The 22,048-nt window shown below is 38.5% G+C and overlaps 1 protein-coding gene across 1 annotated transcript in view; it reads right to left on the bottom strand.

The window, feature by feature from the left end:
• Positions 1-1,621: 1,621 nt before the first annotated feature.
• Positions 1,622-22,048, bottom strand: part of SLC37A3 (solute carrier family 37 member 3) — a 21,455-nt gene continuing 1,028 nt past the window's right edge. The window contains exons 2-15 of the mRNA XM_072400220.1: positions 20,811-20,975; positions 17,153-17,267; positions 16,800-16,892; positions 15,393-15,476; positions 13,904-14,049; positions 13,420-13,516; positions 13,016-13,100; positions 12,351-12,538; positions 11,192-11,333; positions 9,710-9,811; positions 8,388-8,435; positions 7,112-7,263; positions 5,954-6,019; positions 1,622-3,675 (exon numbers count right to left, since the gene is read on the bottom strand). Of these exons, the coding sequence (XP_072256321.1) occupies positions 3,583-3,675; positions 5,954-6,019; positions 7,112-7,263; positions 8,388-8,435; positions 9,710-9,811; positions 11,192-11,333; positions 12,351-12,538; positions 13,016-13,100; positions 13,420-13,516; positions 13,904-14,049; positions 15,393-15,476; positions 16,800-16,892; positions 17,153-17,267; positions 20,811-20,911 (1,512 nt within the window). The 5' untranslated portion in view covers positions 20,912-20,975 and the 3' untranslated portion in view covers positions 1,622-3,582. The remainder of the gene's footprint in view (positions 3,676-5,953; positions 6,020-7,111; positions 7,264-8,387; positions 8,436-9,709; positions 9,812-11,191; positions 11,334-12,350; positions 12,539-13,015; positions 13,101-13,419; positions 13,517-13,903; positions 14,050-15,392; positions 15,477-16,799; positions 16,893-17,152; positions 17,268-20,810; positions 20,976-22,048) is intronic.

Genomic DNA, 22,048 nt, shown 5'->3' with positions numbered 1-22,048 from the left:
GTCCAGCGAAGAGTCCCTAGAGCTCTAGATCCAATGAACAAATAATGTTCTGCACTCCCCCTCATCCCTCCATTGTTACCAAAAATACACGATCGCTAAAAAAAAGGAGAGCATTACAGAGCCTCTTGCCATAAAATTATCTGCCAACACACTTTTTTTTACTTTGACTTTAAGCTGAACCCAAATGCCAACTCCAGCTAGAATTCAGAAAGTGTAGACCCTCTGTGAATGTTGTTTTCTCCATCCCCATTGGGAAGATTCACCCCCGTATTTATAACAGGGACCATTGTCACTGAGAAAGAAGATAAGGGTAAATACAGTGATAGAATTCTATCCTCTCACTTTGAGAAATTTCCTAATGCCTCTGAGACAGTAAGCAAAAAATGTTTCCACAACACTAGAATAGCTGCCTATGGACAAATAGTATGGGTAATAAAGGTCACTAAAACTAGCTGACACAGAATAAAATGTGGCTATAAAGTGGAAATCCAGTCTAAACTTGTTATTATAGGCACATCTGTACTGTGAATATTTTTGTTGCTCTTTTGGCTGTTCTTTATAATGCTATGGCCATGACAGCATGTCCCCCACTAAAGTTTGGTTTGTGAAATTGTTGTCACGTTCTTCTGCAGAAATGAACATTGGTGCCTTTGCTCATTTCTGCTAAACTTCCCATTTGTGTGTCCAGCGAACACGTATCAATAAAATCCTGTGCACTTACAGTGTAACGACAGAAAAAAAACTCTATTTGGTGCTTCAGTCTGGCAGAAGCATCCTGTTATTATGGGCGCCTGGGTCACAGGATTAGTAATGGGGGCATTTCTGTGATTCAAATGATAGTTGGCTATGACGAGTTGCCCCAACACATCATTTAATAGACAGTACCACACTCTACAATACCATCATGAAGACTGTATGCAAGTTTGGATATATCAGCGATGTTTGCCCTTAGTGGAGCACAGAAAACAAAACATTTCCTGTACCCAGTAATCATTGTCAAAGTGACAGGAGATCAGAGAAAATCTCTAGCAGGAACATAGAAAGATAAGCCTAATAAAAGGTCCTGACCAACACCAACAAATGGAAACTATTTTTTTTCCATCATAGTTTGTATCCTTATATTTTTGTTTCCTGTCCAACGACAAAATCACCAGGGCAGGAAGTGAGGGGGTAGATTACTAACAAGAAATCAGAAAGCATTATTTGAAAACAAAAAAAACATTCATAAAAATTCTAACCCAGTGTTTCTCAGTCAGGATTCTGTGGAACTCCAGGGTTCTTCCATAGGTTGGTAATGTTTCCTGCAGCAATTGGCTATTGTGTATCTTGAGTTGGTCTAACCAACACCAATGATCTTTTTGGTTATTTGTAAAGGAAACATTTACCCCACTGGCCACCAATGTAAAAGACATTCATCCCACTGACCACCACACTAATATACTGTGAGCTGCGGATGAAGGAATAATAGAAGGAGTTCCCGGACAGGTATCTTAAGGGTTCCCACATTTTAAAAAGACAGAAAAAGGTTGTTCTAACCCTTCCTTATTTAATGGGAAAACAAAAAAATATTCCTATAGTTTTTGTTTTTTTTTCAAATAATTTTAGTAACACAACACTCACATTTTGCTTAATAGAATATTTTATTTCTGTGGTCAAAAAAGAAGACCTCAATCCCTTAACAGTTTCTTCCCTTTAGTTAAAAAAACAAACTAATCGAAAACATGAATTCTTTTATAATTAAATCAATATAAAGTAAATTTCAGTCATAGTCTTTTACATTTCATTGTTTACAATTCAAAACAAATGCAATATAAAAGTTGGGTAAAAAATAAAAATTGTTTTTTTTTTACAAATATACAAGTGTACATGATTCTGCCCAAAGCTGGTAGTAACGGAGAAGATGCACAGATGTCAGGTAACAGAGATCTAACATGTCAGTGACATGAATGCATAAACTACAAGAGGTATCCATTACCAGCTTCATATTGTGTAGTGTTCCTATTATATACCTTTATTACCCATATGGTATAAGGCATTTCAACTCCAAATAAAAAAATGTTGTTTGTTTTCAATGATTACTAGTTGTGCTGCTTTTGTTTACTTCTTCGCTGCATGAAAATGTAAAATAAATAAAAGATTATACACATACTCTCTCTGTATATATGTCAACCATTTTTTAAGGGATGAATGCTGGCTAAACAGCCTAATGCACTGATGAAATACATGTATGTATATGTATATCTTAGGCATTCGTGAGAATATGCAAAGAGACCAACAAACAACTGTACATTCAACTGCACCTATAATTGCACAAATGGGAGGTCATAGTTCAAGACATCTCCACAGTGTTGACAACTTGATTCTTCCTCGAAAGAAATTCCAAACTTACACCTACTTTATGGATTTATGTAATATGCAGAGCGCCATGTTATGGGATGACACACTCCAGACGGTGTGTTCTTGATTCCCTTGGCATAGGAAGGGATGATGATGATGTTTTGCACCATTGAGCCTGGAGAAGTAACTATACTCGATTGTATAGCTGTGATTCTAAGGGTCAATGTCATAAAAGGAGGCTGGTTTACCATTGCATATATGTGGACTACTTTACCTGTCATGATTCCTGAATATTTAGCTAATTGCCTAAAGTTCACCTTTACCAATTAAAAGCCGTAATAAATTAGCATCCAAAATCATCAGCACAACATCAGGACCCGTTTCTCCAAGGATTAAACTGCAGAGTTCATTTTCTGGCAGTGTATGAACAGTTAAATACATTGATATGTCATACTTACATATTTCAAAGTGAACCAAAACTGCAATTACGTTCTTACAAAACCAGAGTGAGATGTCTTTGCACTGGCCCTGCGGCAAAGTATCCAAGAGCAGAAAAAGTGTGAAAGAACAGAATCCATTTCAACGGATCAAAACCATTCCAAGATCAGCTTTGTCAGGGCTACAAAAAATGAATATAGCTTGGGGGGCAAACACCCCGTGGCAAATGGCTCTCGAGAATCAGAAGCAAGCACAAAATTATGGGTAGAAAAAAGCGCGTCTTATAATAGGCAAATTTGAAAATGTCAATCTTGAATCGTAAATTTTCTGTAATACCGGTACTAGGCACAGAGACTCACAAATCCAAAAACGAACAAATAACAGGTAATAAAGTGCTGTTTGTAGTACCTATTACTTATAAACCCTTTTTTGTTTAGCTTATATTGTCCGGTGCAGTCAGCACGGGGAGTGTGATTTCACGGTACGAACAGGAGTAAAAAGTACAAAATAGAAACATGGATTTGCAAGAATTTTTGGTTAAAAATTGAACCAGGAATTATTTTTTTTTCTTTAACAATGAAAGTGTTCTTGCCCATGACACTTCGAATCCAAAGTAGGAAAACGCAATTTAAAGTGAACAGAGAGGATCTATAATGGAAAAATATTAGAGTACTAAAGATTGCTATAACTGACAGACGTTATCCACGGCGAACTCCTGTCCTTTCTTGTTCCCGGTGTTTGCTTGACTCCCAAAACAGGTTCTGATTGTCTGGCGTGGATGTGAATCGGTGTCAGTGGATGTAATTGTCACCCAGCCAATCGGGACATGCGTCTGTTCCCCCAGACCGGTCTCAGCTCCCGTATAATGAGTGGAATGATAAAGAGAAGGGTAAGGAAAGTCTGTTGACACACAAAAGCAGTAGTTAGTAGTTTTCTAAGAAAGGATGCTTTATAAGCTAAAACAAGAAATAACTTTATTAATACACCTACAATATAAATTTGCTAAAAAGCAAGTTTTTCCTATGGACTGTCAGCATCTGCTTTCTGGGATCAAAACCTCACTTAAAATAAGCTTAAATAGATTTTCAAAGTTGTAGCCAGGAATTCAGAAGTAATGCAAAATCTTTTTATTAACATGAATGAATAATAATAAGGCTGTAGTCTGTCTGTTTGACTAGAGACCAGTGACATCACATCAAAGTTATCAGTACTCTACATAACTGTTTTGTCTGGAAGTGGTCTGCTTTCAATTTAACAAAGTCAACAGGACCCAATACAGCAGAACAGTAAACAAACTTTGTATATCATGATCACAATCTGTCCCCAAAATGTTTATTTTGTGTTGCAGTCATTTGCGTTTCACTTGGTTGCTTAAACAGCTTAAAATTTCTTGCAAAACATGGTTGATACTGGAACATATGGTTCTGTTTTTTTTTTTTCTTTTATCAGTAAAAGGTGCATGGTTTTAGGCTCTACATTTACCATTCAAGGAACAGTTTTTCACCCCAGCCACCTCTATAGACTTGAATTGGAGCCACTTGTCACTGTTATACAAGTGTTTTGTCAACAATAATAATAATAAAAAAAGTAAAAAATAAGTGGAAAGGCAGTGCTATGTTAGGCTACTGCAGCCACTTGCAAATGCCTGAAACGGTCTAGCAGTTACTGCCTGTTTTTAGTCCTAGCTGTTGCCTGTTCCTGCTTGGAAGTGTTAATTTAGGTCACAATACAGGAGCACAGGACAGTAAAACAAACATGATGGGACAATGGTGCTAAAATCTGGGAACACTAAATTTAAACACGTTGCCCAGCCCACTTTTTGACCACCTGGTCACCTGTGAAAGATCCTTTCCAACGACAATTATTGCACATGTGTAGGTAGGTAGCAGGGGTTGAGTTAGGAACAACGGTCCATAGAATCAAGCAGTGTTCTTAGAGCACCATTTTTTGTGTCCTTTGTATACGGGTTTGTTCTACATTTTTGTTCTGACTGAAGTATACCTTTAAAAAAAATACTTTTTTTTTTTCTTATCTTTTTTTTTTTTAAACCGTCTGTCAGCTAGATGAATGCTTTTGATCATTTAAAGACACCAATGACATGCATGGGAGATGACAGCACTTATGCTGCTCAATTAGCATCTTGGGACTCCTGTAAAGCAATATATGCCAGAGGCTAAGTAAGAAAAGGGAGAAACGATCACAGCATTAGTATTAAAAAAAGAATAGAAGATCACGGTTTGCCCTAGTAAGACTTTAAAATTCCCCAAATGACATTCATAGCTAGGAGGAAAGTTTATGGATATTGAAGTGACAAAAAAATATCAAACTTTTTTTTTCAAAGATGTATTTTACTCTTTTCAAGCTACAGTGTTCTGTTACCAAACACTATTAACTGCTAGATTGAAGCAGCTGGATAAGGTGCAAATGTAAGAATTGGAAAGGATCTTATGGATATGTACATCTCCATACAACAGCTGTTACATGCTAGCTTCAGCTTATAAAACCAAGGCTGAGGGCAGTGTGTGTACAGGGAGGCCAATATGTACACCATGCTTTTACAATCATTCGCAAAGTGTTTAGCTAGATTCAAGCAGCTTTCCTGAAATGTACTTAACACAGTCAGACGAACAGTAAATCTTTTACTTATACACATGGTAAAAATGGATTTTAAAAAAGGACCTGAAATCAAGTGTAGGTTTGATATCTAGTAATGGCATTGCCTAAGCAGTACCCTTATATGTTTGTTTGGAATTCCTCCTGAAAAACTGTTTGTGTATTTCTTTAATAAGAATATCTTTAGGCAGGTGATGTCACTATTTTTCTGCTTCTGGCTGTCCTCACTGTAGGCTCAGACATGCCTATAAATGTCTATACACAGAGAATAAATGCTGAACAATACATGGTAAATCATTAATGGGGAATAGGTCAACCAAAGACAATGATGAATAGTTCTTTCCAGAGTTTAGTTCCTGTCTAAGGCTAAGTACACATGTGCAATAATTATCGTTGGAAAAGAACGACTAACGGCCGCTCGTCCGATAAACGTTAACAAAAAAAGTGCAAAATGACTGGCCAACGACGCCGATGTACGAGGAATGTCGCTGAAAACTCTGAAAAATTCCAGTTTTGATTCATTCAGACCCACTGTATGCCAAACACATGTCAGATGAGATCTTACCATTAGAATGAAGAAATAAAACACCCACATCCAGCTCAGTCCTTCCTGGATCACAGATACAAGAACCTAGAAATCAGAGTAAAGTCACACATGAGACCCACAAAGATTGATATTCTATGATGTTTAATGGTCTGTATTTGGACAGAGTGTCTCTGTGAGGGGCAAAAAACTTAATGTTTGTGCAGAAAAAATAAAAGGGGGATGTGGATTCTTACATACATTTGCAGCTACATAAAATGTCCCCACATTCCCCCGCAAGATTCCCCATCTATTTCATTTCAATGGCAACTCAAAATTGTGGATTTTCCCTTATTTCAGTGCCAGTGCTTTTGTCAGAACAGAGTGAACTTTAAGACTACAGATTTGTTTAACCAAATAAATTCTACGTACAAACCCTTTAACAAACATAAATCTTTTATGGACTCTGTTAAAGAGAAATGGTGGCAAAGATATAAAAAAAAATTCTAAATCTTGAATTATAATTTTGAAGTGCTACTTATGGAAAATCTATTTATTTTGTCCTAATTTGCATTGTTTTATAGCTGTCAGGTGTTTCAGAGGTCATTTGGTGCCTGAAAGCGGATGCTGCTGCCATGTAAACGGTCTGACCTTATAAATTATCTTTTTAGCTTCTGAGTACTCAAAAAGTCAAATAAGAGAGACCTGTATTAAAGAGAAATTCAATACTAAAAGATTTTGTTATTTGACTCTGTTATGTACGCTCAGGAGCAGGAGAACAGTCTGCGAGTTCAGTCAGGCTCTAGAGCAGCCGGAAGAGGCATTCAGCTTGAAATATCAGGTTAATTCAAAATGAATTACCTGCTATTTTATGCCCATCCACTGGGGAGGGACATCAACATGGCACCCTGCCAACCACGGGATGATGCAGAGAATAAAACAGACCATCGGTGACACTCTGCATCTGGCACAGGGCAATCCTGAATTATGACGAGTATTTAGTAGCATCAAGTGAAGACAATATCTCAAATTACATTTAAAATAAATAAATGTGGAAGTGATCACTGTTACACCCCACTGATTTTTTTGCCAGCAAGGACACAGAGCTGGTAAATCCCACTTTCTGCCAGTATACCACCTCTGCAAAATGTTTGAACCCTAATAAGTCTGCAAACCTTTAAGCAATATGTTCATACTCACTTGGCCCAGAGCAGCTCCCATGCTTCCAGTTCCATCCACAATGCCCGTTACCGTGGCCAAAGCCTCACTACTGCCTCTCACCATCTCCTGGCGTCCCAGGTCTGCAGAGATTGCTGAGCTGATCATATTTGAGGGACCACCAATGAAAAAGCCTAAAGGACAAAAAGACTCAAAGTTATCATCCGTATGGGATGCAGTAAATGATACAAACACAAACAAACACCAATACTGCTTTTGTGGTATTATGCCAAAAGAGTTCTGTAGTCAAAACAGCATCAAAATGGTATTTTATCAGGGTACCAAAAGTCAAAACAGTAGAGTAATGATTACAGTTTTAATTAATTAATGATTATTAGTTTTATGCAAGCACTGTAAGTACCTGAATTTGACCTTTTATCAGTTTCTTGCAGTATTTGCATAGCAAAAATTAAGAGAAAAGGTAGCTAAAACAGCAAATTCTATGTTGAAAAGGCACATGCTGAAAAGAGCAGAAATCTGTTACAAAGATGAGACAATCACTGTCTGGTCACAGTGCCATAACATTAAAATTATTCCAGCACAACTGGACGCCACATTGTTTATAATGTCCAGTCACAGGGTAAAGAGAGGTACATGATGGCCTGCCTGGGCCTATAGAAAGTAGGCTTAAGGCTCCTGCCTGTCATGAACTGAGAACATCTAGTAGTACATCAGGAAAAACTCCAGACTAAAATTAGTATTGCAGCAAAAGTTGCAGCATGGATTAAGTTACCCGCCACCCCTTTATCGCTCTGCCCTGCCAACAGTGTCAAAATATTAGCGTTAATCTAGCACAACTGGACTCCATGTTATTTATACTAAATTATGCAGAATCCATCAGAAAAGGGAGACAGCATCATCTACCTTTGTAACTGATATAATGGTTGTAAAAAATGGGGAATTTGCTTGTGAGATCTGAAGTAGCCGAGATGTTAGAGAGAATGCGATATAATCCACATATAATTTTTATATTGCACATTTATTGAGGTTGTTCTGCTTTACTATGCTTGAACATAATTTATATGTTTTATGAATTTTGATGGAGCAAATTGCAAAATGTCAATTTTATAAAGATAAATAGTACTTGGGTACGTGGGGACAGTGCTGAGCACTTTGATCACTAATTGTCTTAGCATTTGCACAGCTGCTAAAAACAAAAGTAGAACAGAAATGCAGGGATTTTGGTTTGATGCAATGCAATTGAAACTGACAGCATGCTTGTAATTGTTCTGGTGGTGTTGGCTTAACCAGGACTTACCAGTGATTGTCATTATAAAAGCATTTAGGGGCTTGTTATTTGGGGAGCCTGTAAAGAGAAAAAAAATAAAAGCATGTTTACATACTGTTTTAAAATAAATTATAATTCATTTTATTTATACATACACACACACACATTATGCAGGCATGTCCCACTGTTGTCACCCTCGGGTAAACCCATCTTGAAAAATGCTATATTTGCTTTATTGGTGTACATACAGTAACTCAATTTAAATCTTCAAAACCACAAGACCGGGGCGATAAATAAAACATGTCCCAGGGCTGTCAAGGAAAAATAATCCGTAATCTGTAATGAAACCACAAACACAGCAATATAGCATGTGTACTTCCCCTTTTTTGTTCCCCAATTAAGCACACAGCAGTTCATTTATCAGGGACTTATTTCTGTTTTTCCCATTTATGAAATTGGTGATCTTTTCAGCAAACTGGCCGCTTCTATCAGGTAGCCACTTTTAGAATTAAAGATGCTGACATTCATTAGGCATGAATCCACTTTCGGATTAGTACCATTTGCCACCTTGATAGAGGAAAACAGGTGATTGTTTCAAACAAGAATGTAGCACAAGCATATGGGCACTCATCTCCACTTTTAAAAAGCAGCAACCAGAGCTGAAAAGAACGGCAATCACTACTGTCAGATTTCTAAATTGGTGATAAGAAACTCTATTCACTTGAACAGTGTTTGTGATCTTCCATGTAGGGAAAGAACTTATCGCTATTATAAAAACGTTAATTGTTCTTTAATAAAGGTGGCATTTTAAGTTGTGATTAGTAAAAAAAATATATTATATATAAAATACATCTTTGGACACGCAGTACTCTGGCCCAGCATCCAAAACAATTATTTATAAATCCATCGTCAATGTCCCACAGAAATCTTTGATTCTGCCAGTAAATTGATGCTTTTTTGTGATATAGCAACATTGCTCCACTACTTCAGAATTCAGAGTACGCTGCCAAACCTGTATCTTGCCTAACAGCACCTGGCAACACCCAGGCCCCTTTCTATACTGGCAGTATTACCTTAGTTTTCTGAAGCCCTCCCATTGAGAGCTTCAGTGTCTTATGGGGAAGCATGTGAGGCTTGTACATCACAACTTTGGATTTAAGGAAAAGTGTAAAATGTATAGGCAGCATCAACAGGTAATAGAACTGGATACAAGTTTTTAAAAAGAGATGCCAAAAATAAAACTGTTGCATTACAGAAGGATTGCAGAACACATGGCATTTTTGACTTTGTTCATGGTTACTATGTTATTCTTATAATACAGAGCTATATGTATCAGAAAACATGTGACTTACGGCTGTATCCAAACAGAGATCCAATGGCACACACCAGACTAATAGCCAGGACAGGTGATCTTTTCTGCATGAGGTCTGAGATGAACCCCTGGATTGTTCCTCCTGTGAACAGAAATTAGGCACCAATAAGGGCACACATTACCAGTACACTTACAGATCAACCTTCACATGTTCTTAGTTGTGTCGAAAACTGACATGGAATACCGTAACCTAATGAATGACAGCCAGGCAACTACAATATTCCGTGGGACAGTACAGCCAGTGCAGGGGTTCCTTACGACAGTCCTATCTGCTACAAAAAGGAAGTATTTGCCCTGCCAAGAGGATATCCAGCGGTCTATATAATCTCATCTCTGGCTTTTTTACAGCAAAGTGTTTGATATTACTATATGTATGGTCAGCACCAGAGGATGCCAACACTGAATTTGCAGTTGCTCTGCCTCTGCTTCTACACACCTGCAGAGAGAGGGCATCCACAATGTTGGGAGAAGATAATTTGCGAGAGTCAGAAAACTCATTCTTGAATTGTAAGAAAGAGAATTAAATGACAACATGTATATAGCTAGAGCATAAACAGGGTCCAAGTATGTACATTTATGAAAGTGGCTACAACCATGTACCTTATGAAATATTATATATACATACATATATACACTTTTGAAATGGTTACTAAGAATGAATGTGTATAAGTCCCCAGCCCTTACCAAATTTAAAGCAGAGCTACAAAACTTCACACCTTTAGAAAACTATAGAAACTTTATGGTGTAAAACCCAGAATATATATCAGCAATCAGACTGGGAGGGGGTTTGCCAGGACAGTTAGCCAAAATAGTGTACTGCATGCAAATGTGCCGATAAGGAATTTGCTAAAAGAAGGAGAATGAGACAAGGTAAGACCTCATCATTTGGAGTTTATTCACTGTCCAGTCAGACTAGGGGTGAAAGAAAACTGCACGTTTCCTTCTGTTATTTATCTGTTTTCCAGCTGCCAGTTCACCTCAGTTTAGTGAGCGAGACAGAGATTTTATGGGTTGAACAGATGTGTAGTGCCAGCAGGGTGACTGATTCAGTTTAATTAGGCGGCTGAACTTCCGATACAGTCTGATGACAGACGGCACCAATGTGGCTCACCCATGTGATATTGTTATGACTATCTCCTGAAGGCCCTTCACCCATCATTTGTCACCAGCCGCTGCAGTTTTCCTTTAGCCCACTAAAGGAAATTAAAAAAAAAAAAAAAAAGTCTAATAAAAAGCGGAATGCTAAAATGCTAAATTATATTCCAGGCATTGTGTAAAATCACTTAACAGGGATAGAACGTGATTTCACATTTGCACAAACACACACACACACAACATACCTTTCTAGCAGCCAGTCTCTCTGGAGCCACGGTTCATTTTTCCCCACCCTCTTTTACACACCTTATAAATGATTTGTCCATCAACATCATTTAGTGCCTACAAATGAAAACATTTTACTGACCTATAATTCCTCCAATGTCGTACCAGATAGACAGCTGGTCTGCCTCTGCCTCTTTCCAGTGAAAGGTGGTGCTCAGATAAAAGGGAAGCCAGAAGAAAAAGGAGTAATTCACCAGCTTCAGACAGGCGTAGGCCAAAGAATACTACAAGTAAAAAGGGGGAACACAGTTACAGAGTGACAACTGATATCCACTAACATTTCATTTACATGTGAACTACATGCAAAGTAAATAAACTGATGATATCAATTAGTACTATTACCACATCGTTTTTTATCAACCCCCTCCCCATACCTGAGACCTTATAACATCATTGTTTAACCTTGGCCATCAGGCCAAGATGTCCAGTAAAAGTACAGTTACAGGTGAAGGGATAATTCATCCAGTACCAACAGCAGTCCTTACAAAGGTTAGTTAGCAGTTATTCATATTAAATTTAAACCTTTTTCTCATATAATAATTTTCTCATATAATCTAACCATCTAACCAGGGTGGCAATATTAGAAGAACATAAAAAGAGCTCATCCGTGTTACTAATAGGGAGAAAATAGTCTGACTTTTTAGTAATCTTTGATACCCCCCCAGATCTTCTCTGTCAGAATGAACTTTACAGAAGGCATTCCCTTGCTTCTAGCAGGAAGTAAGGACAGTTACAGGCATGCCTTGCCATCGTATATGCTCTACACATTAATGCATCTCTGTTAAAAAAAAGACGAGAGTTCAGATGCTTGAACAATCTATAGACCCCCAAACCACATAGTCAGTTTAATACTTCTAAACTTTACAGATCTTGAATTGCAGGGAACTTCAAGGAACAAAACACACGCAGAGCACACAGGGCTCAATGCTACCACCTAGTGGTTTCCGTAAGCATATACCCTATGTAACTTTTTTGGGATCCTAATGTTCAGGTCATTTGCACCTTTTACAGTCCCTGGTTTGGTGTTTATCCATCATTTTGCATACATGCCATTTAAAACTTATCAAACCCCTTTGTTTGTGTCCAGTGGACACCTACTATGTATGGCAACTATAATAGACACAAATTTACCACAGTTTACATCAAGAACACTTCTATTAAAAAAAAAATGAAATTGTAATGCTTTCCTCACTTATCTTAAAATTGCTTGGCAATAGGCTTAAATAAAATTGGTTTCTTACCAACAGCACTCCTGGTAAGCAGCAGGCTTGAACAAAGCCGATGGCTTTAGGTGTGCTGTCTGTATCCGGAGCCTGGACAGAATAACTTGCATCACTGTCCACCTCATTGTCCTCACTGATCAGCGGTCGGTTAGCCTCTTCCTCCTGGTCTCCAAACGCTCCCTCTTCTTCCCCTGTGTCAGGTAGACCTGCAGTAAAGAAGCGTTAATATGGTTTGTGTCACCAGGTGTTAAATGTGGAAATGTAGCTCACAGAAAAGTGAAGTATGACATCAAATACTATAAAATAGTCAAGGTTAGGCTTAGCATGCACAAAGTATTTTAATATAACATATTGCCTTTTAAATACCAACTGAATATAAAAACTTCATATTCAACTATTTTGTCAAAAAAAAAAGGGCATGTGGTTTTTAAGCGTAATTAAGAAGTGCTATATATATATATATATATATATATATATATATATAAAACACTAATATCCCGTCCCCCAATATGAGCTGTTTCTGAGATTATTCAGAGTTTACTGCATGTAAATTTGACCTGCTTCAGCTGTTTTTAAACTCCTAAAGACTCTTAAAGACTCATACAGGGATAGAAGCAGTACAAATGCCCCTTGACATTAGAACGGATAAGGGAGAAACACCACATTTCAACACATTATCTTACCCAGCTCCTTAGGAGAGGTCACCAGACCAAAAAAGATGATCACACCACCAGCGAACTGCACACATGCCGTCACCAGGAATGCATACTGAAAAAAAAAAAAAAAATACTATTATTGCTCTTTTTATTATTAAAAATAATAAACAGATTTTATATAGCGCCAACAAAATATGCAGCACTGTACATTAAATATTTCTATTCGTGGACTACAGAACACCCTCGGTTAGTTCTAAGACACTAAGTAAGCTTTTTCTGTCTCTGAGAGAAGATGGTCTCAATCTTTTTTTACCCTCAAAAATGTGTCTAGAGCCAAAAAAAAAAAGTTAAAGCCTAAAACTGGCCACAGCCAGCGATGTTGTGTTTACAGCATTCCCAGAAGTAGAAAAAAAAAAAACTCATAGCCATACCTCATAGCCATATTTTAAAACAGAGGAGGCGAGAAATGCTCCCAAAATATTCCCAACGGATGCGCAGGCACTCCAGAGTCCAAAAACAAGGCCGCGTCTGTACAAGGTAAAAATTGTAATTTACAAACTTATACAATACAAAATATGTTTATTGCAATAACATGATTGGATCACTAAGATTACATTTTCTATGGGTTATATTGCTGTCTGGGGTTCTATCCAGGGAAATCCCCTCCCGTACAGAGCCAAAACCCATACGGACAGTGCAGGGTTTTCAGTACACCTAAGATGCACGTGTGAGTAAATATTTTTTACAAACCATTACTACACATTTAAACTGATCAGTTTATGACCCTGTAAAACTGCAAAAAAAAATTTAACTTTTCAGTTTAACTTAACTTGCTGCTATTACAGTTTGTTTTGTTTTGTTTTATGGTTAAGATATTAGGACTTATTACCCAACTTGGCTTGAAAACCAACATACCCAGATTTTCCAAACCAGTTCCCCATGACAGCAACCACACAGGGCCAGCCCGTGGACTGAAGTAATCCGTTTATCACCCACATGAAGCAGTAGAAGAGCTTGTTATAGAAGTGAAGCCACTCTGTGAGTGTGCCGAACACAAACATCTGGAACAAAAACAAGGGATTCAGGAGTGAGAATGGGGCCATTCAATGGTTTGAGCGACAGAAAGAACAACGATAATGAATTTTTCAAAATATAAAAAAGGAGTTTGTTTGCCGTTGGAGCAAATTGTACAGGTTTCCTTTTGCCTTCCTCTGGATCAACTATGTCTATAGGTTTTATCTGGGATATGTTTATATCACTAGTGGTTGAACTTGATGGACTTATGTCTTTTTTCAACCTAACTATGTAACTATAAAAGGTGTAGTAGGGAAAAAAATAACAATAAAAAAGGAACTTGAATGCAAATAAATTCAGCAATGTTACTACCAGGGTAGAAAACCTATGTGTATATATAAGCCTGGTAGCTACAAATTGACCTGCCAGCCAACTGGTATACACCACATACCTAAAGATTTGTGATCATCACACCTATGGAAGCTTGTTGGAACCGGTCCCCATTGTGACTGTAACAAACTTCATTTTTTAGAGAGATTTGGAGGATTGTGTGGAAACATTATGCCTAAAGAGCATTTGTGTTCAGTAGGTTGGAGGTGAAGACTCCATATGGTTCATCCTTATGAAACACATCAAGCTATGTTTTTATGGAGCCGGCTTTGTACACAGGGGCACAGACATGCTGGAACAGATCCTTCCCCACATAAAGAATTAAGTGTTTAAGCAGAAGTTTTGAAGAAGTCAATGTTAAGGTAGGAGATATAATAATGGGAACAGGACATTTAGTCTGCAGGCCAATTTTCTTTTGTTGGTGAGAAAAAATAAAAGTGTAATGATGGGTTGCTATCAAAGCACCTTAACATTTTCTAGAAATTGGCTGTTCACAAAGTCAGACATAGCCAGTTTTAAAATCTTTTATTCACAACCTAAACAACGGTAACATATAACCTTAGGTGCCTCATTCAGGAATAATTCCACACCAAGACAGATCTCCAGCAACTGTGAGTACAGTCATGATAAATAAAAAGTAAACCTTTTATTTCTAAGGTTTTTCATATCCTTTTAATTACTATAGAAGTGGTAAGGGTGAACTTAAACCACCTCTGCATATTGACTTGGACTTTGTTAAGAAAACAATGAGTGTATCACATTATGTGCTGTTCCCTTGAGGTTGTATTTCACGAAATTGTCAGACCTACTAAGAACCAGATTTTATTTTATGTTTAGGTATGTAAAATTAAAAAACGCGTACTTTCTTTCTCATGACTGTATATCACCAAAGCAGAGTTTACACAGCAGTTTTTGCAAGCAGCTTTATCTGAAAATTTGCCTCAAAAGATAATGTAAGAATATTTCACTGACTGATCTCACACTATTGATTAATACTTACAGTTACAGCTGATGAACACATGCCAAAAGTGAGTACATAGCGCATGTTTAATCGGTCGCCTATAATCCCGCTGATAAAGAGACCCTGGTAAAAAAAAAAAAAAAAAAAAAAAAAAAAAAAACCAGGGAAGGTTTTTTTTTTTTTTTTTTTTTTTATGAATAAACATTTTCTCTTTTCCATTCCTACAATGAACCCAGTATATGCTTGGGGAGAAAAAAATTATCAGTACATCAATGCAATGAAAATTTGTTTTATCCCTGCAAATTGATTTTCCAGTTGAATAATCCAGTGAGCTCCTAACATGTTGTTTGAGCAAACAATCCAGTGTCTCTGCTAAACTTAAATCCTAATGTTGTTTATCCACTGAACTATAGAGTACCTCCCTATCTTCTTTGATCTGTTTGGCATTTCAGTGTAGATGGTTGTCAGCTCAAAACTGGAAGCTCTAGCAGACTCTAGCTCCTCTTGTAAGAGTACAATCAGTAAATGTGGTGGAAGTGACTTCTAAAAGGAGGGATGCATCGGTAAGGAAATGGAAGTTAAACAAAAAGTGGACTCTTGCAGCTAGCCAACCCCTTTAGTGAAACATCAAAAGCTAAAGGACCATTGTTTTTCACAATAATATATCATTCAGTGTTCTCAACCACAGTCCCTGGGACAACGTGGTCTTTTTATCCACGACAAGTAAAACTATATTGCAAACAAAAGTCTACCAACGCCTGATTATCACACCTAAATACATTTGTTCATCGCCATTTTCAACAAACAATGGGCATAGACATGTATTCATGCACCCTTTGCAATTACTATAGCCTCTATACCAGGGGTCCCTGACCCCTCATTCTGACAGGTTGGCTGTGGGTCTGGCCGGTGCATCCCCCAGCGGGGTCAGGAGAAGGACTGCCCTTGGGGGGGGCACACTAGCCAGAGCCACGGACCCCGAACGGGTCACAGACTCAGGACAGTGGGTGGGTTGCGTCTCTTGACACAACTCAGCCACTTTCTCAATGCAGGCTCAGACCTGGCATCTTGACATCACTCTTGGGGAAGTTTCTTCCCCTTTGAGTGACACGCGGCTCCCAGACCATGCAGAGTCCGGAGTCCGTAAATTTAGTGGTCCGTGAGCTCCAAAAGGTTGGGGACCACCACTCTATACTACAAGATTTTGTAAGATGTCCCTGAGAACATAAGCCAATTCCACTAAAGGAGCATTTGTGAGGTCAGGGACTGATATTTGATAAGAAGACCTGGGTTGCAAGAGCTTTCATCCCAATGGTGTTCGAAGGGGTTAAAGTAAGTGCTATGTGAAGGACAACTATTTGTACTTATCAAACAGAAAGGGCTGTTTACCAGTTAAATTATAAAGTTGGTGACTACAAGAAACATATAAGACATACAACAACTTACCACTGCATAGGAAAAGAGGAAAATAGTGTCCAGTAAGCCCAGGAAGATGGTGGCAGAATCGGCGTCAGGAAAGAGGTGATTGCCATTCCAAGTCTGATGAAGATAATAGAAAACTGTTAGAAGAACTTCTTTTATGAAAAGTGATCTGTTCAACCAATGAACCTTGTTAAACACTGACTGATGAACTGACTTTTTAGCTAAACTGTCACAACAATGTGTGTATATCTGTGCAGGGCATACTGAGAGCAGTCTCCTTTGTGATCTGGTGTATGAATATTCTACTTTTCTAACACAAAAAAATATTGGTGGATCACATGTTAGATCTTTTCAATCACTTATCTTAATCTACTTACAGAGTTTGGGTCAACAATGGAGGAGGAGGCATTTAGGCTGGATGGGGTCCACTGGTTGCTTATGCTGACTTTCACATTGCTGAATGCTTTCCTAGATGCATGAAGTAGGGAGTAACTGCAGAAGACAGATAAAGACACACAATTAAGAGATATAAACACTTAAGTTGCGTACACACGTGCAAATTTTGTCGTTGGAAAGGATCTTTCACGATCCTTTCCAACGACAAAGGACTACACGATGCATGAACGGTGCTGTACATACAGCACCGTTCTGCTCTATGGAGAGGGGGAGAGCGACGGAGCGGCACCCTGCTGCACGCTCTCCCCTTTCCCTTGCATTAGGATCGGTCGTCGTTCATCGTCCGTGGATCCGCCAGGACGGTCGTTTCGGACGATGCCGACTGTACACACGCCAGATTTTCGCCCGATATCTGGCCGATGCCGATTATCGGGCGAGAAAAATCTGACGTGTGTACGCAGCTAAACTCCATATGCACTCAGTTCAGACTCCTTAACCTGGACCAGCAATGTGTCAGCAAGGCTGCTTGTAGTTCCCTGCAGGGGTGCAAACGATATAAGCAAAAAACGATGGACTAGTCCAGAGTAGTTTTGGAAAACCCCCTCTTGCAGACTGTCAGAAGCCTGTGTGACAATGCAAAAGCACAACTGGGAGACAGGTAGTGTTGTCACGCTTTAACCCTTGGTTGGGGCGGCACGATGGCTCAGAGGTTAGCACTCTGGCCTTTGCAGTACTAGGTCCCAGGTTCAAATTTCGGCCAGGACCATCTGCATGGAGTTTGCAGATTCTCCGTGTTTGTGTGGGTTTCCTCCTGGTACTCCAGTTTTCTCCCACATCCCAAAAACACGCAGTTATGTTAATTGGCTTCCCCCAAAAAACTGACCTTAGACTGTATTAGAGAGGTATGACTATGTTAGGGACATGTCAGCCCCTTTGAGGGACAGCTAGTGACATGACTATGGACTTATAAAGTGCCGAATATTATGTTGGCGCGATCTAAATACAAGTTAATAAAATGATATAACAAAAAGTGATTGAACATCACCGTTCATCACAGACTCACCAGATATCTTTTGACATTTTGACTTTTGACATTTTCACTTTTGACTTTTGACTTAAAAAGACTGAAAACTATTACATTTATCTCTGGTCATGGAAGAAATGAATATGCAGCCCAAGACCTGACCAAAGTTTTTTCCCCCACAGTTTCTGCTTTATTATGCTGACAGTAAAACTTTCTGGCATAAGTAAAGTTTTAAACTTTGTAAGTTTTGACAAACACACAAAAGCAATTCAAACTTCTTGTTTCCTGTTACAAGGATATGCAGACACAAGTAACTTTCAAACTAAAAGTGATAACAGGGTATAAGGTCATTAGAAAAAAAACAATAAAGGTTAGAGGAGGTGTTTAAATTATTTAGTGAATCAACATAATATCCCACAAGGTGATTGCCTTGGTCAAGATAACCTCCCTCTAGTTATCTGATGCTCAGACAACACTTACACAGCACTCTGTCTCAACTACCCAGAATACAGTTGGTGATAAACATTCCAGGTCATATGATCTGTATATCCTAGATGCCCTGGCTTGTAAACCTACAATTCAGAACAGGTCAGACCACAGCCAATGAAGCTTTATGTTGCAAGAGAGTATTGCACAATAAATCACTGGTGATACGCAGTCACTAACATGAACAGATGTAAGTGATGCAAAAAAAAAAACATTGAAAAACAACCTGGCTCTTTGTTACTTTAAATAGATTTAATTAGTTCTGCTCGTGTAGGAAAAAGTCACAGGTGCACCTAAAATAAAGCTTCAACTATGCTGAGGAAAGATAAAAAAATAAATTTTGTTGCAGATTTCTGAGCTTTTCTGTTCACGTTCAAAATATTGTTTGTTTTACCATGTCGCTTGCAGTCTAACTCATAATTAGGAGAGCCGGCTGTCATTATAATTACCTGGTGTGCTCTGTGCCAGCATATCTTTAAAAGTAGTTAACCATTTCATTACAGGGACTGCCCAAAATTTTATATATATATATATATATATATATATATATATATATATATATATATATATTCTGTTTAAAACACATACAAAGTCATTGGTGTCTTTTTTTTTTTTTTTTTTTTTTAAGCAGTATGTACGTATAGAGGAGAGGATAAATGTAATATTATTTAGACAATTTTACTATTGCATGGTATTATAAATCTGATTCTGCTAGAGGAGGGAATGCAAAGATTTTTTCCTCAAATAACTGTAACTCATGGTGGAGAAGTTGTTAAAGAAGGAAGGACAATGTTAATACATTGTATCCAGATAAACATTGTAAGAGAAATAAAGGACCAAAGGTTACATTTCTTGTCTTAAAAGAGTGACTTATAATGTAAGATGTTTTTCATGGGGAAGTAAAAGTAATAAATCACCTGGTGCTTCTCTGAGCCATATCTTGGGAAAAATTTTATTAGAAAAAACAAAGTAATGGATACAACTTGTTTCTAAAAAGCAAATATTTCGGACAAACTTATGTGCATGTAATCCTAATTGGTGCAATTGGACAGTTGCTGTTTACTGTTGTAATGTAATAAAAATTGAATTGGGAAATTTGTTTAATTTGATAAATATTAAGATAGATAATTTGCAACCCGCTGAGAATCCCCCATTAGGCAGTGTAATAAAATGTTATTGGCAAGGGTTATCCTGAATAGGATTATTGGGGGCCGTGCTCTGACAGCTATCAGAAAGAAAAGTTTGCCCTCTGTCAGGAAGAAGAGTTTTAAAGAGGATTCCAGGAAGGCAAATATACAACTTGTTCTTAAGACCTTCAAGAAAAATTAGTGAGCCAAACACAAAGAGGGAAATTAAACTTCCGAGGGCATATTTTTGACAATTGTGACAGTAGTTGCAGATTGAAATGGAAAAATATATTTTAGAAAAATAATATTACAATATGGTTTGAGTAGCAATTAGAGAATCTGTTACTCTTAGTTTCAATGCTGATCTATTTGGCCTTTGGAGTGAAGAATGTACCTGGTACTTCTGGGTAGGGTGGCACATAAACAAACATAACAATACCGGTGACTGGCAATTGTACAACCAAAAAAAGTCCATAGGGAAGCTCCAACCAGGCTGACTGGGCAAAGCCTTAGTTCACCCTGAAGCACACCTATGCCATGCACATACCAACCCTTCCTTTCAGCTTCCAAGTAAATACCAGGTAGTTTCAGGTATAGGGGGCATGTGACAATTCTGAGACAATCACTGGCAATGTCATATGGGAACATTTATAATAATGTGGTTTTCATGCAACCATTTAAATTAAACTGCGAGAGTTCGCCTGCACCTAGTATTCATACAGAATGTTGCAAGGTATACTTGGAAATCCCGGCTTCCCTTGTGCTGGGTCACCCAGATACCTGAAGATCAGCATGTGGAAAAGAAGAAGGAAGATAGTGGATCCTGCGACGAACAGGTGAGGACTGACTAGGTTTAGTTCCACTTTCAGAAAATTTCCTTGTCTTGTACGAGAACAGATTCACATTAAAACATGAACTGTCAGCTTTACCTTTCACAACACAGTAATATTCAAATCAGAGGAACACAGATAGATGGTCAGCAATATTGTATACCTTACTTACCTAAAAAATGTCAGGAGAAAAACCACCAAATGATGGTGTGTGTACTGAGAAAAGAATCTACGGGGAGGGGGTGCCCTGCGTGGGGAACCAGGAAAGTCCATGTCTGCAAGTCCTCAGACAGATCTACACATCAACTTCTACCCAAACAAGATCCTTTATGAAGGCCTGTAGTAAGGAAAAAAAAAGAAAAGTTATTTAACAAACTGTACAAGACAAAACAGCCAGGTGGTGAGTTTACTTAACTTATCCCAAAATATTCCCTTAAAAACAACATTCATCACAGAGATATGAGCGATAATTATCCAGCCTACAGTCGTGTTTCCATTCCACACGTTTTTTTTTTTTTACGGAATCCACAATTCAGTAAAAGGATTGTGACCATTGGCAGAGCACCTTTAAGAACCAACTCAGCACTGTTAGCCCCTATATTTCTATTCTCACTGATACTGTGATGAGTTGCCAGTAATCGCTGCTGCTTTATACCTATTCTGACAGGTTCCCTTTATTGCTGATCTTGGGGCACCATCACTGGTATTGTACCCCAAAGGGACTTTAGAAGACTGTTCATAAAACAAAGAACATCAGAGGCTGTTTTGTGAGATGTCAGGACAGCACCCCCTACCTGCATGGTAGCATATCACTCCTTATCTTCATGGCAGCACACTCCTCCTATGTGGAAGAAGATGACAGCACCCCCTATCTGCATGGCATAAGATGGCAGCATGCCCTATTTGCATGGCAGCATACCAGTCATGTATGGCAGCACCCCCTACCTGCATGGTAGCATACCACTCCTTATCTTCATAGCAGCACACTCCTCCTATGTGTGGAAGAATCTTGCAGGACCCCCTACCAGCATGGCAGAAGATGGCAACACATCCTGCTTGCATGGCAGAATACCACTCTTTACCTTTATGGGAGCACACCCCTCCTATGTGCCAGATGACAGCACCCCCTATCTGCATGGCAGCACAACCCTCCTATATGGCAGAAGATGGCAGCACCCCCCTACCTGCATGGCAGAAGACCATGTTTGCATGCACTTGCATGGCAGCATAGCACTCCTTACCTGTGTGGCAGAAGTTGTCAGCACACTCTGCTTGCACGGCAGCATACTACTCCTTATCTTCATGACAGCACACCCCTCCTATGTGGCAGAAAACTGCAGCACCCCCTACCTGCATGATAGAACACTGCAGCACCCCCTACCTGCATGGCAGCATATCACGCCTTACCTG

Source organism: Pyxicephalus adspersus, chromosome 2 (genome assembly GCF_032062135.1).
Source record: "Pyxicephalus adspersus chromosome 2, UCB_Pads_2.0, whole genome shotgun sequence".
NCBI classification, from domain to species: domain Eukaryota; kingdom Metazoa; phylum Chordata; class Amphibia; order Anura; family Pyxicephalidae; genus Pyxicephalus; species Pyxicephalus adspersus.
Note: the sequence above shows the minus strand (reverse complement) of the source record. Positions and strands in the feature narration are given on the sequence as shown.